The sequence below is a fragment of the Vanrija pseudolonga genome, chromosome 7 (assembly GCF_020906515.1).
Source record: "Vanrija pseudolonga chromosome 7, complete sequence".
Lineage (NCBI taxonomy): Eukaryota > Fungi > Basidiomycota > Tremellomycetes > Trichosporonales > Trichosporonaceae > Vanrija > Vanrija pseudolonga.
Genome location: NC_085855.1, coordinates 2,280,336 through 2,294,731, shown reverse-complemented (window position 1 = coordinate 2,294,731; position 14,396 = coordinate 2,280,336). Strand labels below are relative to the sequence as shown.

At 63.5% G+C, this 14,396-nt stretch overlaps 4 protein-coding genes across 4 annotated transcripts; 2 read left to right on the top strand and 2 right to left on the bottom strand.

The window, feature by feature from the left end:
* Positions 1–596: 596 nt before the first annotated feature.
* Positions 597–5,784, top strand: bfr1_1 (Brefeldin A resistance protein). The gene is made up of 5 exons (XM_062776329.1): positions 597–816; positions 925–2,404; positions 2,442–2,800; positions 2,862–5,136; positions 5,189–5,784. The coding sequence occupies exons 1-5, from the start codon at positions 679–681 to the stop codon at positions 5,680–5,682; spliced, it is 4,746 nt and encodes a 1,581-aa protein (XP_062632313.1). The 5' UTR covers positions 597–678; the 3' UTR covers positions 5,683–5,784.
* A 206-nt stretch (positions 5,785–5,990) lies between these two features.
* On the bottom strand, positions 5,991–7,345 carry LOC62_07G009767 (uncharacterized protein; the record flags this gene model as incomplete). Its single annotated transcript, XM_062776328.1, has 4 exons — positions 5,991–6,324; positions 6,377–6,442; positions 6,485–6,837; positions 6,881–7,345. The coding sequence occupies 4 exons, from the start codon at positions 7,343–7,345 to the stop codon at positions 5,991–5,993; spliced, it is 1,218 nt and encodes a 405-aa protein (XP_062632312.1).
* A 2,139-nt stretch (positions 7,346–9,484) lies between these two features.
* GLDH (L-galactono-1,4-lactone dehydrogenase, mitochondrial) lies at positions 9,485–11,149 on the top strand (the record flags this gene model as incomplete). Its single annotated transcript, XM_062776327.1, has 1 exon — positions 9,485–11,149. The coding sequence occupies one exon, from the start codon at positions 9,485–9,487 to the stop codon at positions 11,147–11,149; it is 1,665 nt and encodes a 554-aa protein (XP_062632311.1).
* Positions 11,150–12,067: 918 nt separating this feature from the next.
* On the bottom strand, positions 12,068–13,622 carry LOC62_07G009765 (uncharacterized protein). Its single transcript, XM_062776326.1, has 3 exons — positions 13,118–13,622; positions 12,630–13,081; positions 12,068–12,591 (listed from the first exon to the last, which is right to left on the bottom strand). The coding sequence occupies exons 1-2, from the start codon at positions 13,615–13,617 to the stop codon at positions 12,631–12,633; spliced, it is 951 nt and encodes a 316-aa protein (XP_062632310.1). The 5' UTR covers positions 13,618–13,622; the 3' UTR covers positions 12,068–12,591; position 12,630.
* Positions 13,623–14,396: the final 774 nt, after the last annotated feature.

Below are 14,396 nucleotides of genomic sequence, written 5' to 3'. Positions count from 1 at the left end.
CAGCAACCATTCATTCCTTCCTGGCATCCCTCCCTGCTCCAGCTCCTGCTCTCGCTCGTGCTCACTCACTCCCTCTTGACCCCCTTCTCACGCGCAGTCGTCATTGACCACGGCCAACCTTGCCTTACCCTGTACCAGCTGCTCATCCGTCCCTCAACCTGCTGACCCTCGCCCCCGCCCCGCCCTCCTGGTGGGCCGACGACGTGTCCGCGCCGACTCCGTCACCGGTTCTCACCCGTCCATCTGCATCGGCCGGCTTTGCAGATGATGATGATGATGCGAGGTGAGGCGCAGACCCCGCGCGGTGATCAACGGAGCGACGTACAATGCACGCAATGATGCACACAGACACACACACCATGCACACAATGCACGCATTGCACGCAATGCACGTCTCCCAGCCACTAAACCCAAGCAGAGCCCCTGGCTGCCTGTCTACCCGCGGCCTGGTCGACTGCGCGCTCGGCTGCCTGCTTACGCCCGCCTGGCGGTGGTAAGGTAAGCTCAGCCCGCTCAAGTGACTACACACCGAGAGGGCAACCTGCGACTGCTCCACAGCGACGTGTGCTGCGTTGTCCTCCGCAGCACGGCGCGCCCTCTCTTAAGGACGGAGCAGCTGGCCCACACATCCTCCCCCCTCGTAACTCATTGCCCACACACAGACAGCACCCACCCACCATGTCTGCTGTCGAGTATGAGGCGGACGCCTTGGCGGTACGCGAAGAGAACGTGCAAGAGGCCGACGAGACCGGATCGATCCACTCGGTAGACACCGAGACAGCCGAGGACGAATTCAACCTAGAGCAGGTTATCCTGGTGGGTATTTGAGGAATGTGCTGTGGTGTTGGTGGCGGCCATCGCGGCTGTTGTGGGGGTGGCACACGTGGAACCACAAAGTGGGCATTGCTGACCACGACTTTCTAGGACGGAGTGAAAGGACAGCAGGAGCGTGGCCTCCCAGCCGGCAAGGGAGTCTCACTGTCATGGAAGAACCTCTCCGTCAGAGGCGCGGGCGGACCTGGCGACATCCACTTCAAGGTCGACTGTGGCACGCTCCTCTTCCCATGGACCTACTTCCTCGCCAAGCGGCGTATCCACCACATGGCGCGCGAGCTCATGTCGCACGAGGACGCTCGCCAGAAGGAGATGCACTGGAGCCCTGGTGACCCGTCGCCCAAGATGGGCCAGCCGGGTCTTCGCAAGGGCCAGCGCTACCTCATCCACGACTTCACCGGCTCGCTCAACCCGGGCGAGATGATGCTTGTCGTCGGCCGCCCAGGCTCGGGCTGTACCACCTTCCTCAAGGCCCTCGCTGGCCAGTTTGGCGCCTATGCCGGCGTCGACGGCGAAGTGTACTACGGCGCCATGAAGGCTGGCACTAGCCACTTCCGCCCGTACGCCTCGGACGTCATGTTCAACTCTGAGGAGGACACGCACGACGCCCACCTGTCCGTCGGCCGCACGATGGACTTTGCCCTCCGCATGGAAGTCCCTGCCGAGAAGGCCCGCCGCCTCGACCCGGCCACCGGCAAGGCCATCACCAAGAGCCAGTGGATTGCCGGCATGAAGGAGCGTATCCTCAAGGCCCTCGGCATCGCCCACACGCACGACACGCGCGTCGGCAACCAGTACGTCCGTGGTGTCTCGGGCGGTGAGCGCAAGCGTGTCTCTATCGGCGAGGCCATGGCCACCAACGCCGGCATCTGCATGTGGGACAATGCCACTCGCGGTCTCGACGCCTCGTCGGCGCTCAACTTCAACAAGGTCCTCCGCAAGATGAGCGACTATGCCAAGAGGATCAACATCCTCACACTGTACCAGGCCGGAAACGGCATCTACGACCTGTTCGACAAGGTGACCGTCATTGCCGAGGGCCACGTCATCTACTATGGCCCGCGCGCGCTCGCCCGCCCCTACTTTGAGGACATGGGCTTCGAGTACATGGAGGGCGCGAACACGGCCGACTACCTCACTGCCGTCACTGCGCTCTCCGAGCGCACAGTCAAGAAGGGGTTCGAGGGCCGCGTGCCCAACGTCGCGTCCGAGTTTGCCATCCGTTACCGCGAGTCCAAGATCTACGCCGACATGGTCGCCGAGGCCGACGCTCACCGCGCCGACACGGCCGCGCGCGAGGCCGAGTCCGAGGCCCAGAAGGAGCTCATCCACGCCGAAAAGTCGCCTTCCGCCTTCCGCGCCTTCGCGCCCCGCGCCTCCCTCTGGACCCAGCTCTGGGCCCTCATGATCAAGGAGGTGCAGGCGCGCTGGGGCGACAAGCCACACCTCATCGCCCGCCAGGGTACTACCTTTGTCTTTGCCTTTATCTGCGGCTCCGTCTTCTACAACATGCCCGACACTACTGATGGTCTCTTCCTCCGCGGTGGTGCGGTATTCTTGATCGTCTTCTGTGAGTGGCACCTAAGGCGACACACTAACCCCCCCAGTCCCGTCTATCCTGTCCTTCTCCGATGTCCAAGGCGCCTTCGTCGGCCGCGGTATCATCGCAAAGCAGCAAACGTATTCAATGTATTTCCCCGGCATGATCATCCTCGCGCAAACAATCGTCGACATTCCGATGTACATCTTCCAGATTGTCATCTGGACCATCGTCATGTACTTCCTGTCCGAGCGCCACTACTCGGCGACCAACTACTTTGTCCTCTTCCTCTTCTCGTTTGTCGTCACGGCCTGCAACGGTGCCCTCTTCCGCACCATTGGCTTCTGCTGCAAGAACTACAACGACGCGTCAAAGATTGCCGGTACCATTTTCATGATCTTCGTCCTCTACTGTGGTTACATTATCGTAAGTCCAAGGGCCTGTGGTCGTGGTGGTGGCGCCACACTAACACCTCCCCCCCCCCCAGTACACGCCCGCCATGAAGCCCTGGTTCGGCTGGACGCGTTTCGTCAACCCCACGTACTATGGTATCGAGTCTGCCTGCGCGTACATGTTCCGCGGCCGCCAGTTCGCCTGTGTCGCTCCCGACCTTGCCCCCTACGGCCCCGGCTACGAGAACGGCCCCAAGGGATGCTCGGTCACCGGCTCGACCCCCGGCGCCACCTTTGTCCTCGGTGAAAAGTACATTCGCGATGCGCTCGGCTTCAAGATGAGCCACGCGTGGCGCAACTTGGGTATCATCATTGCCTTCTGGATCCACTCGGCTTGGCTCGGCATGCTCGCTCTCACCTACCTCACCGGCAACGGCAACAACGCCCAGGTCACCCTCTTCAAGAACGGCGGCGGTGCCCAGTTCATGCAGCGCCAAATCGACCAGGCCCGCCCCCGCGACGAGGAGGACGGCGGTATCGTTACTGAGCAGATTACGCGCTACCCCACCGGCTCGCCGCAGGGCCAGGGCGAGGGCCTCCGCCGCTGGGGTACCACCCACTCCGAGGTCGCCCCCCGCCAGTGGCCTCCCCTCGAGCGTCTCAGCACCACCCTCTCGGCTCACAGCGGCACGGCTATCGAGTACCACAACCGTCTTCAGCGCCGCGCGACCGAGCACTCGGAGCTCGAGCGCCAGCGCACCCACCTCGAGAAGAACCCCCGCATCGACGAGGGCGACGAGCACTCGGCCCACTCTGGCGACGAGACCATCGCCGACCACAACGGCGAGAAGGGTACCCGCGCCTCCATGGTCGCCGGGGACAAGAAGGCCCAGCGTGGTTCGTTCAACGAGAAGCAGGCCCGCTCCCCCGGCACTCCTGGCTCCCTCGCCCAGCCCCAGATCCACGGCACGACTTTCACCTGGGAGGACCTCGACTACACTGTCAAGGAGAACGGCAAGGACAAGCAGCTGCTCCGCAAGGTTTCTGGTTACTGCAAGGCTGGCACTGTTACTGCTCTCATGGGCTCCTCGGGTGCCGGCAAGACGACGCTCATGGACGTGCTCGCCGCCCGCAAGGACGAGGGCGAGATCAAGGGCCACGTTCTCCTCAACGGTCGCAAGCTCCCCCTCTCATTCCAGCGTACCACCGGCTACTGTGAGCAGGTCGACGTGCACATGCCCGAGTCGACTGTGCGCGAGGCGCTCGAGTTCTCCGCCCTCCTCCGCCAGCCTCGCCGCTTCTCGCGCGCCGAGAAGCTCGCGTACGTCGACGAGATCATCGACCTCCTCGAGCTCAGCGACATTGAGGACGCGATCATCGGTGTTCCCGGCGAGGGTCTCGGCGTCGAGCAGCGCAAGCGTGTCACCATCGGTGTCGAGCTCGTCTCGCGCCCTACTCTTCTCTTCCTTGACGAGCCCACCTCGGGTCTCGACGGCCAGAGCTCGTACATGATTGTCGGATTCCTCCAGAAGCTCGCCGCCTCGGGCCAGTCGATCATGTGCACGATCCACCAGCCTTCCGCTGCCCTCTTCGCCGGCTTCAACATGCTCCTTCTCCTCCAGGCTGGCGGCCGCACCGTCTACATGGGCCCGGTCGAGGACGTCCCCAACTACTTTATCGACAAGGGCATCGAGTGGCCCAAGAACTGCAACCCGGCCGAGTACATGATCGACATTGTGTCGGGCGTCGTCAAGACCGACCAGGACTGGCACGAGGTCTGGAACAACTCCGAGGCCCGCCAGGACATGCTCCGCGAGCTCTCCCTCCTCAAGCCCCACGGCGACGCCCACCAGGCCCCCGACGCCGAGCACGACCCCGAGGACGAGCACGAGTTTGCCGCGACTACCTGGGACCAGATGTACCTCGTCTACATGCGCGCCAACGTCCAGCTGTGGCGCAACGTCATGTACGTCGCCAACAAGCTCATGCTCCACATCATCACGGCTCTCATCCTCGGCTTCTCGTTCTGGAAGATTAAGAACTCGCTCGGCGACCTCAAGAACCGTGTCTTCACCCTCTTCCAGTTCGCGTTCGTTGCTCCATCGGTCATTGTCCAGACGCAGCCCAAGTTCATCGCCAACCGCGACATCTTCGAGGCCCGCGAGAAGAAGGCCAAGTTCTACTCGTGGCAGGTCTTCTGCTTTGGCGAGATCACCTCCGAGTTCCCCTACCTCGCCATCTGTGCCGCGCTCTTCTGGTGCTGTTGGTACCCCGCCACGGGCATGTCGCTCCGCGCCAACATTGCCGGCCCCGTCTTCCTCTGCATGGTCTTCTACGAGTTCATGTATACGGGTCTCGGCCAGTTCATTGGTAAGTCAAAGTCAACCTTCTGGCAAGTAAGCCCCGCTGACCCACCCCCCAGCCGCCTACGCCCCCAACGCCGTCTTCGCTGCCCTCGTCGTCCCGCTCATCCTCATGATCCTCACCATCTTCTGTGGTATCATCGTGCCCTACTACCAGCTCAACGTCTTCTGGCGCTACTGGATCTACTGGCTCGACCCCTTCACGTACCTTATGAAGGGCCTCGTCACGTTCCCCATCTGGCGTGTCAAGGTCGTGTGCAAGCCCGACGAGCTCGGCTACTTCAACCCCCCCACTGGCCAGACCTGCGGCCAGTACATGGCCGACTTCCTCAGCCGCGGCCACCCGGGCTACCTCGCCAACCCCAACGCGACCGAGAACTGCGGCTACTGCGCCTACAAGGTCGGCAGCGAGTACCTCTACGGCCTCAACATCAAGCACCGTGTCGATGGATGGGAGGGTGTCTTCCTCACTGCCCTCTTTGCCGTCTCGTCGTACGCTCTCGTCTTCATCCTCCTCAAGCTCCGCTCCAAGGCCTCGAAGACTGCGTCGTAAACCATCAACGACGACGACGAGCACCATACAGCACACACTCATTTTGCAGCTCTGGCCCCCCCCGCATCCAGCTGTGAACACTTTAGATACCATAATGTCCCGATTCTAATGCATCGTTTGTTTCTAGACGTGGCGGGGGTGTGGGTGCTGTTGACGCAGGCGAGTTGTTCATGGGCATGGCAGTGGCCCAGTGAGCCGGCGATGTGGCCGAGTCGTCCCACAACCCAGACGAGCATGTCATCCATCACTCGCTACGTCTGTCAAGCAAGCACCGTATGAAGTGTGGGTGGTTGGTGCAGCTATGTACGCTACTGAGGCCCGTCTGCCGTGAAGCACACGCGGTGCAAACCGAACTTATACTCTCCCCGCTCCATCGCCCGAGCAACTTCGGCAGACAGGCCGCCCATCCTGGAAACGCCAGGGATGGAGAACATGCCAGCCGGGGAGAGCAAGAAGCAGTCGAAGCCGTGGCGGCGGAATATGTTCTCGGGCACCTGCTCGACGATCGCGCGGCACCGGAGCGGCGGCAGCCGGGGCGCCTTGCGCGCCAGCCACACGGGGTCGCGCGGTGTCCACGGCTCTCGCCACTGGGCAGGAAGGCGGGGCATGCGCGCCACGTCGAACAGCAGCGTGCGGTCCGCGCTGCGCAGGACGATGCGTGTCCCGCTCGGCGAGTGCGAAGACTTTCGCATACTCGTGGATGATGAACGCCACGCCCGAGGTCCGGAAGAGACACAGACTCGTGCCGCATACCTCTATGCTGGGTGCCTGTCAGTCGGGCCTCTGCGGCGCCGCCACTCACCCGCTAAACGCGCTGCGGTTGCCCTCGCGGTCCCACAGGAGCACCTTGTACAGGTTGTACGTCTTCTTGAGCTTAGCAGTGACGGGCTCGACGACGAGGTCGAGTACCCCCCCGTTGGCCTGCATCGCCTCCACGAGCTCGGCGTCGACCATGTCGTCGTACTGCTTTCCCGTCACCGACACCCAGTAGATGGGCGAAAGGCGCGCCTTGAGCGCGGACAGCAGGTGGACATTGAGGGCGGCCACGAACCCCCGTTGGCGAGAGTACACGTACACGCCGGCGTCGTTGCGTCCGCTGCTCGAGTTGACTGGTGTCCAGACCTTGAACACATAGTCGCTGTCGAGGACGATACTCTGGTCGTCGGTCAGCCAGCATCTCACGCGCCCCCCAACTCACCCTGTCACCGGAGGTAAAGCTGGTCGGCTGCAATGCAATGTCCTCGACCGCGCCCTCGCGTGCCCAGTCGCACGTCGACGCCAGCACCGTCACCTGCAGGCCGAGGGCGAGGGGTTCGCCCTCCTCGGGCACCACGAGCGAGTGGTGCGCGACGGCGACCTCAAGCTCGGCGACCTTCCCGGGCGGGACACGCACGTGGAAGTCGTGTATGCGCTGGTTGACCGGCGTGGGGAAGACGGCGAGCCGGCGAAACCCGGCATGTTCCCCGCTCGGGACGAAGCTGCCCGTGTCCTCTGGCGGCGGGGCGGGCGGCACGAAGCCTTCTGACTGGAGGCCAGGCCACTCGGTGGCATAGTACAGCCTCTCGCGGGCGCCAAAGTCCTCCCATACGCTCGGCGAGACCCAGAGCTCGATGTACCATGGCTGCACTCGGACGTCGCGCCCCGTCTCGAGGAGACGGGTCATGATCGTTCCCAGGCCGGGGCAGAAGCGCGAGGTGAGCCTCTCGCGGAAGCTGACCACGGACACGCCGTTCCCCGCATGGCGCATCTCGGTGCCGACGCCCGCCTCGATCAAAGAGTACGACTGGTGGGAGGCGCCGTTGCCCTGCACTGTTGACTTGATGATGTGCGCCCGGATGCCGTCGAGCGTGCGGTCGAGGCTGGCCCTCTGCAGCCCGGGGTCCTCGTACACCGACTCGACGGGCGTGCCTACCGCCCATGCGCGTTCCGAGGCGAGGTAGTCGGCGCCTGGGGTCAGCGCCCGTACCGGCCTCCACGCTTACAGAGCTGGTGCCAGTCCACGCCTGCCTCGCCCGCAGCGCGCAGCGCGTTGTCTTTGATGTGGTTGCGGCGCCGGATGCCGGGGTCAATGGCCTCGAGGGTGAGATACGCCGTGCGGTACGACTGCCGCTGGTTCGCGGCGTCCCTCCACCCCGTGGACACTCGACGCACGCGAGTCAAGTCGTCGAGGGAGAGACGCGAGAAGATGTTGACGAGGATGGATGCGTCGAGGTCGGTTGCGCTGTCTGGCATGGTGGCGTGGTTGTGCTGGCTGAGAGTTGAGAGGTGGTGAGACCAAGTCTCTCACAGTTAGGGTGCTCGCGATATATGCAGTGCTGCAGTAAGTATCCTCGACGTCCACCGTAGGACGTTTGAGGTCGGTTGATTCCAGTCGACGTCACTTGGGAACAGGCCAGAGGGCTTGGCAGCAAGTGCGGGCACCCCTGTCCGCGACAACGTGCCTGCCTGGGTGGGTGCCACACCCACCATGCTCGGACGACATCAAACACAGCAGAATGCACTGTGCGGCCACAACATCGCATCACGAGGGCGTGAGTGGGTCAGCGACCTTCCATGTCCTGGCGGGGTGTGCCTGCTGATGCCGTGCAGCCCAAGCGGCCCCTTCGAGCTTCATGAACTTGGTCGTGGTCGTGCTTGGGTGGGTTTGGGACATGTCGGCGGCGGCTAGCTTCTCAACCTCGCCCGGGGCATGTCGCTGCGGCCTTAGTGGGGTATGTCACCTTGCTCATCTCTCTTTGCCAGTTGTGGTTGGAGTGGTGGTGGTGGAGAATGTCAATGAAACAACGGGCCATGCTGGTCGCTATGAGGCTGGCGACAATGACGAACGACAAAGTATCGACCAACAAGGAGGGCAAGCCGACGGCCGTCGCAGGCGACGTGTAGCTGCACATGACCACGTTGAGACGCACCACCTCACTCAGGACCTACGTATGTACTTGTATACTGCATGCAGCAGCCTTCGGAACATTGACCATGTGCAAGCAATATTCAAGGTCGCCATGTCCCCTCGCGAGATAAGGTTGGCATGCCACCCTGCCGACCGGGCCGTCCATTGTGCCACCTCGTCGCCCTGCATGCCGTCAACTGTGTCGGACCGATCGAATGTTCGAAACATGCCATGCAGCCCCAAAGCAGCAGCGTTCTGGCGTCTGCACAAGGTTCTGGCTGCCGTTAGCTCTCTGCTAATGGCAATAATGCGTCTGGGATACTTTAAGCGCATGCCGGTAGCCGGCGGCATGGGCCATGTCTTGGGGCCGGCCATATCGAGCTGCTCCTCCTCCGACAGACCATGTCGACAGCAACGAACAAGGACGCCGCAGCGAGATTGCTCCGATGCCCCTCGCCTCGCCCTCGCCGTGCCGCGGAACCCCCTCACCGTCGCGACACGACACCTCCCGAAGCCCCAGCCACCTGTTTCAACGCCGCTCCCGCCCCCGTCCCGCACAGTTACCATTCCATGATGACCAGTATAGCGCCGCTCATGCTTAAGCGCCCACCGCCGGAGCGATATCGGCCCCCACCTCCAACGCCCGACATTGCGGGAGACAGGCAGGGAGGCTGCAGTATCCTGGGGGCGTCAAATTCCCAGTTCTACTTTGGTGTCATGTTGGCCAGCTCGACTGCGACGACGTCTGACATCCCTGGCGAGATGGGCGTCGGCGTGGGGGTTGAGGAGTGGGTCTAGAAGCGGACCACCTCGCTCCTCGCACCGTCGACGAGCAGGTTTAATACTGCTCGCGATGGGAGACTGAAGCGACGCCACCGCCCCAGCCCCAGCCCAACGACTCCCAGCCCCCCCACCATGCGCGTGGCCTCACCACACAGCCTGCGGGCGAGCACGACGCTCGTGCTGCTGAGCCTGCTGCTGTCCGCCAACGCGCTCTTCATCAACCTGCTCCCAGGGTTCCCGCAGAGCCTCTCGGCGAGCATCACGTCGTTCGAGAACTGGTCGGGCGAGATCCGGACAAACATCTACCAGACGTCCCCGAAGAACGTCGACGACCTCGTCTCCGCCGTCAACTGGGCGAGCTCGCGCGGGTGGCGCGTACGCCCGCGCGGGTTCACCCACGGCTGGGCGCCGACAAGTCTGGACAACAGCGTCAACTCGCTCTCGCGCGTGCTCGTCGTCGACATGAAGGGCCTGAACGGCATAACGACCAACACGACGGACAAGAGCATCACGCTTGCGGCTGGCGCCAGCGTGGACTCGATGCACGAGGCGCTCAAGGCCGCTGGGCTTGCGCTCGGCGCCGCGCCCGCCCTGGGAGACATTACGATCGGGGGCGCGCTCGCCATCGGCGCGCACGGCACGGGCATTCTCGCCAACGGCGAGACGCAAGGGCCTGGAGTGTCACTCGGCTCCCTGTCCAACCTGGTGCTCGAGCTCGACGCGATCGTGTGGACCGGGACAGCGTACGCCGTCAAGACGTTCGCCCGGAACGACCCCGAGATCGGCCCGTTCCTGTGCCACCTAGGCCGCGCGCTCATCACGCGCGTCGTGCTGCGCGTGACAGACTCCTACACGATGCGCTGTGAGAGCATCACCAGCGTGAGCATGGACCAGCTCTCCGCCGCCCCCGGGAGCGGGGGCACGACGGTCGAAAGCATCCTGCAGAGTGCGGGCCGGATGGAGATTATCCATTTCCCGTTCACGCCCAACCCGTGGCTCAAGATCTGGAGCCTCGCGCCCGTCAAGCCTGCCACCGCGCGTGCAGTGAGCGGGCCGTACAACTACCCGTTCTCGGACAGCATCGACAAGCTGCTCTCCAGCCTCATCGGGCTCGGGCAAACCATCCTGCCGGGCGGTATCCTCGTCACCGCGCCGGCCGTGTTCGGGATCGTGACCACCGGGCTCGCGACGACAAAGTCGGCCGATATATGGGGGTACGCCGGCGACTTGATGCGCTACGTCCGCGCGTCGACGCTGCGCGTGACCGCCAACGGCATCGTCATCCACTGTCGCCGCGCCGACGTCCAGCGCACCATCTTCGAGTTCAACAACAAGCACAAGAGCCTGCTGACGCAATACTCTGGCCGGCTCTTGTTCCCCATCAACGGCCCCGCCGAGATTAGGGTTACGAGGGTCGACCAGCCCGACGACGCGGGAGTGGCGGGCGCCGTCATGCCCAACCTGACGCCCAGTCGGCCGTTTGACGGCCACCCAGAGTGGGACACGGCGGTGTGGTTCGATGTGCTCACGATCCCCACGACGCCGTTTGCGTCCTCGTTCATGCGCGACATTGAGCAGTGGGCGCTGGCCAACTACGCGAGCTATGCCGGCGTGCGCTCGGAATGGTCAAAGGGCTGGGCGTATACCACGCAGGGCGGGTGGCGCGACACCAACATCCTCAAGAATGTCATCCCTGCGGCTTATGGTCCTGCGTGGGCGAACGCGGTCGCGACGTTTGCAAAGTATGACCCGAAGCGGCTCTATGCGAGCCCGTTACTGGACAATATGGGACTGTAGTAGTGTGATCATTAATATGTACAACAGCCGAGGTTAGACATGAACAGTAGGAGTGAGACATGGCGACGGAGGGAGAGTACTTAAGACAGCATGTCCCGCTCACTCACTTGTCCCCGATGCCCAATGTTCCACCCACCGACCTCAGCCCCGTCAGGTTCTACACCCTCGATGCCCATAACAGCCCTCGGGAGCTACCCCACGAACAGCAGAGCGACCTCGGGGTCGCGAGAGCGCTTGTGCAGCGGATACGAAAGCACCTCCTCCGCCCGCACTGCACGACCACGCGCATCATGGCGCTGATGGCGAGCGAGGCGTTCGGGGCGACTTGGGTATGGAGGAGGTTGTACACCTGTCCCCCTTCCGAGGTCGATATCCGACGGTTTGTGCGTGACGAGTTTCCCGCGCTCGTCCTCCTTGACGAGGTGCGTAGTGTTGGAAGAGATTGTTGCATGAAGCGGCGTCGCTCTTCGAGCGACGCCTGAGCACTCGAGCCTCGCCTCGGCGGAGCGAGCCGATAGGGCCGCAGCGCACTCGAGTCACTGCAACGCGTAGGTGGGGGTTGGAATCGCTAACGGCAGTCTGGCGACTGGGGCCATGTCGTTCCCTCTGATCCATCGAGGATCTACCTGTGGGAATCGCTCCTGGCAGGGTTGGTACGTAGACGGTGATGGAGGCCATCCGCTCCGCTGGTCGACACACTCGTACCCGTGCTGCGCCAAGTCTGACCCCCGCAGCCCATTCTCGGCCTTGATGGCGACCGTCAACACACCACAGTGCTCTGCGCAATCGTCATGCTGCACCAGCTTCTCCAGGCGATAATCCACACGTTCGTCACGTCCTTCGATGTGCCGTCGAGGCCGAGGCCGATGCCCAGTGAGATGCCGGAGCTGGGGCGCGGACTCGAAGCACGCTTGTTGGGTGGGTTTCTCGAGGTGTACTGGCACCGCGACACGCCGTGGGACATGTGTGAGATCCGGGCTATCGCGATCCGGACTGGTTGTCGGACGCGTTACTTGATCAGTAAGTCATGGTCAGAGCCGCGCTGATCCCAGCCGCCGACAAGTCGACGTGGTGCGTCAGGTTTGTGGATAGCTTGCACACGAGCACGCTTGCCGCCTTCACTCCACGTAATCAGAATCCATGGCACCCGGACGATGAGCTCAGGCGCACATGTCCTGACACGGCGGCTCTCGTGGAAGAGTCCCCTCGTCGATCCAGCGTCCGCCGAGATCGGGGCGAGGAGTCCCCTCGTCGGTCACGGCGCCGCTCCCCTGCGTCCCCTGCTCGCTCATCCACCGTTGCGAGCGACGAGCAGGAGGAGGAGGACCCTCACGCAGGGATGCGCCCCGTGAGGACAGGCTATGAAGTTTTCTGGACGCACTGTAGATACCGGCCTCCTTCAGAGGTGGACGAGTAGTGAGCAATATTGGCATTACACCGAGCTGTAGAGAGGGTCAGCGGAGACATGGTCATCGCGTACATTACAGTGCCCTGTACCACTCGAGCAGCCTCGCGGCCCCCTCCTCCCACTGCACGTCGTTCTGCAGATGATGCCCAGCGCCGCCCACAAACTCGGTAGTCACGCCGCCGCCGAGGGCGTAGTACGCCGCGGTCTGCCGCGTCACCTCAGGCGTCATGAGCGCGTCCTCGTCGCCAGCGAGGACGAGCACCCTCTTCCCCTTCACATGGGCGAGCACGTCCTGCGCGGGAGCGAAACTCCGGAGCATGCTGAACGGCCACTGGAGGGACTCGTACCGCGCCATGTGGTCTTGGAAGGGGTACACCCTCTCCAGGGGGAACTTGGAGCCGAAGAACGCGCGCAGCGTGAGCAAGGGGTGCGAGAGGGCCGAGTTTGGATGGCCAAAGTGGCAGAACAGAAGGCGGAAGACGAACCACCTGTCCAGCGCCATCCAGTTGGCGTTGACCGTTGCGCTGGCGTCAGCCCCGCCGGCCGAGAAGGCAACTCACCTCCCGTACCCCGGAATCGCGTCGACCAGCGCGAGGCCCAAGACATTGACGCGCCCTTGGGCGAGCACGGCCTGGCTGAGGCCCCCGCCAGCCGAGTGCCCGACCAGCACGACGTCGCCATGGGCAGCTTGCACGGCCTCCACTGCCGACACAAGGTCGTCCTCGAACGCGCGCCGAGGGGTGAGGTACACCATGCGCAAATACCCTGGCGCCCACGAGTCCCCGTGCCCGCGCAAGCTGATAGCGTAGGACCGGATGCCGTGCGCAGCGAGGAAGAGCATGAAGTCGGTCCATACCCACGCCGAGCCCATGCCGCCGTGGACGAAGAGGATGGGCGGGGACGCGGAGCCGGCGCTGGCGCCAGCGCCGGCGGAGAGGAGCTCCAGCTCGCCAGAGGGCGTGGGGAGCCATGTGCGCTCGATGCCGTCGGCCAAGGGGCGCGGCTCGCCCACTCGCCGCGTCCAGAAGAGATACTTGTAGCTTAGACACAGGCCGACCATGAATGAGGATGTGGGCAATGCCAAGCGAGATGGATCTCTGGGTCGCGGGAGGGATCCGACGTCATGCCGGTTCTTGCCGAGGATGAGGATGCGGGGCCGACTGGCCGGCCCTTATCAGCTCAGCGACATGTATGTAGGGCATCAGGAGGGATCGCTGCGATTGCTCAACTGTGGATCGTCGTGCAGTGTGTGCATACTAAGGCTCTGCGAGGCTGTCGAGAGTGTGGTGCATCTGGTGCTTGAGTCGCCGGCGCCCGTTGCCTCTTCTCCAGCGGCGAAGAACCACCTCTCGACATGGTACCTCCGCCCGCCAAGTCGCACACACCGCATCTTGTCTCGCCCTCTCATACAACTCCGAGTCGCTTCGGGGGCCGGTGGGCGACCTCGTCACCGAGAGCGGCGTCTCGTGACTGCGTCGAGGATCTGGACGACGACAGATCCAGTGGGATGCGAGATGTGAAGCGAATTTGTGGATGAGTGAACCTGGTGCCCCGTTGCAGTCCCTCGAGGCAGGCAGCTCGACGCACCCATGACGACATGAAACGACTCTGCGACGTGCAACTGCGTGAAGCGACACGCGTCTGGTCTTGCTGCTGCACTTCTGCGAGCCCCTCTGCACTCCGGGCGCCATTCGGCGGCCATTGGTGCTGTTAGCGTCGAGCGTAAAGGTCTACCGAGGGGGCTCCAACCCCATATCGTCCGAGGGGAGGTGGATGGCTCCAAGTGACACCAAGTGGTTGCCGGTCACATGCCCGGACAAGCCGATTCCCGCGAAGCCA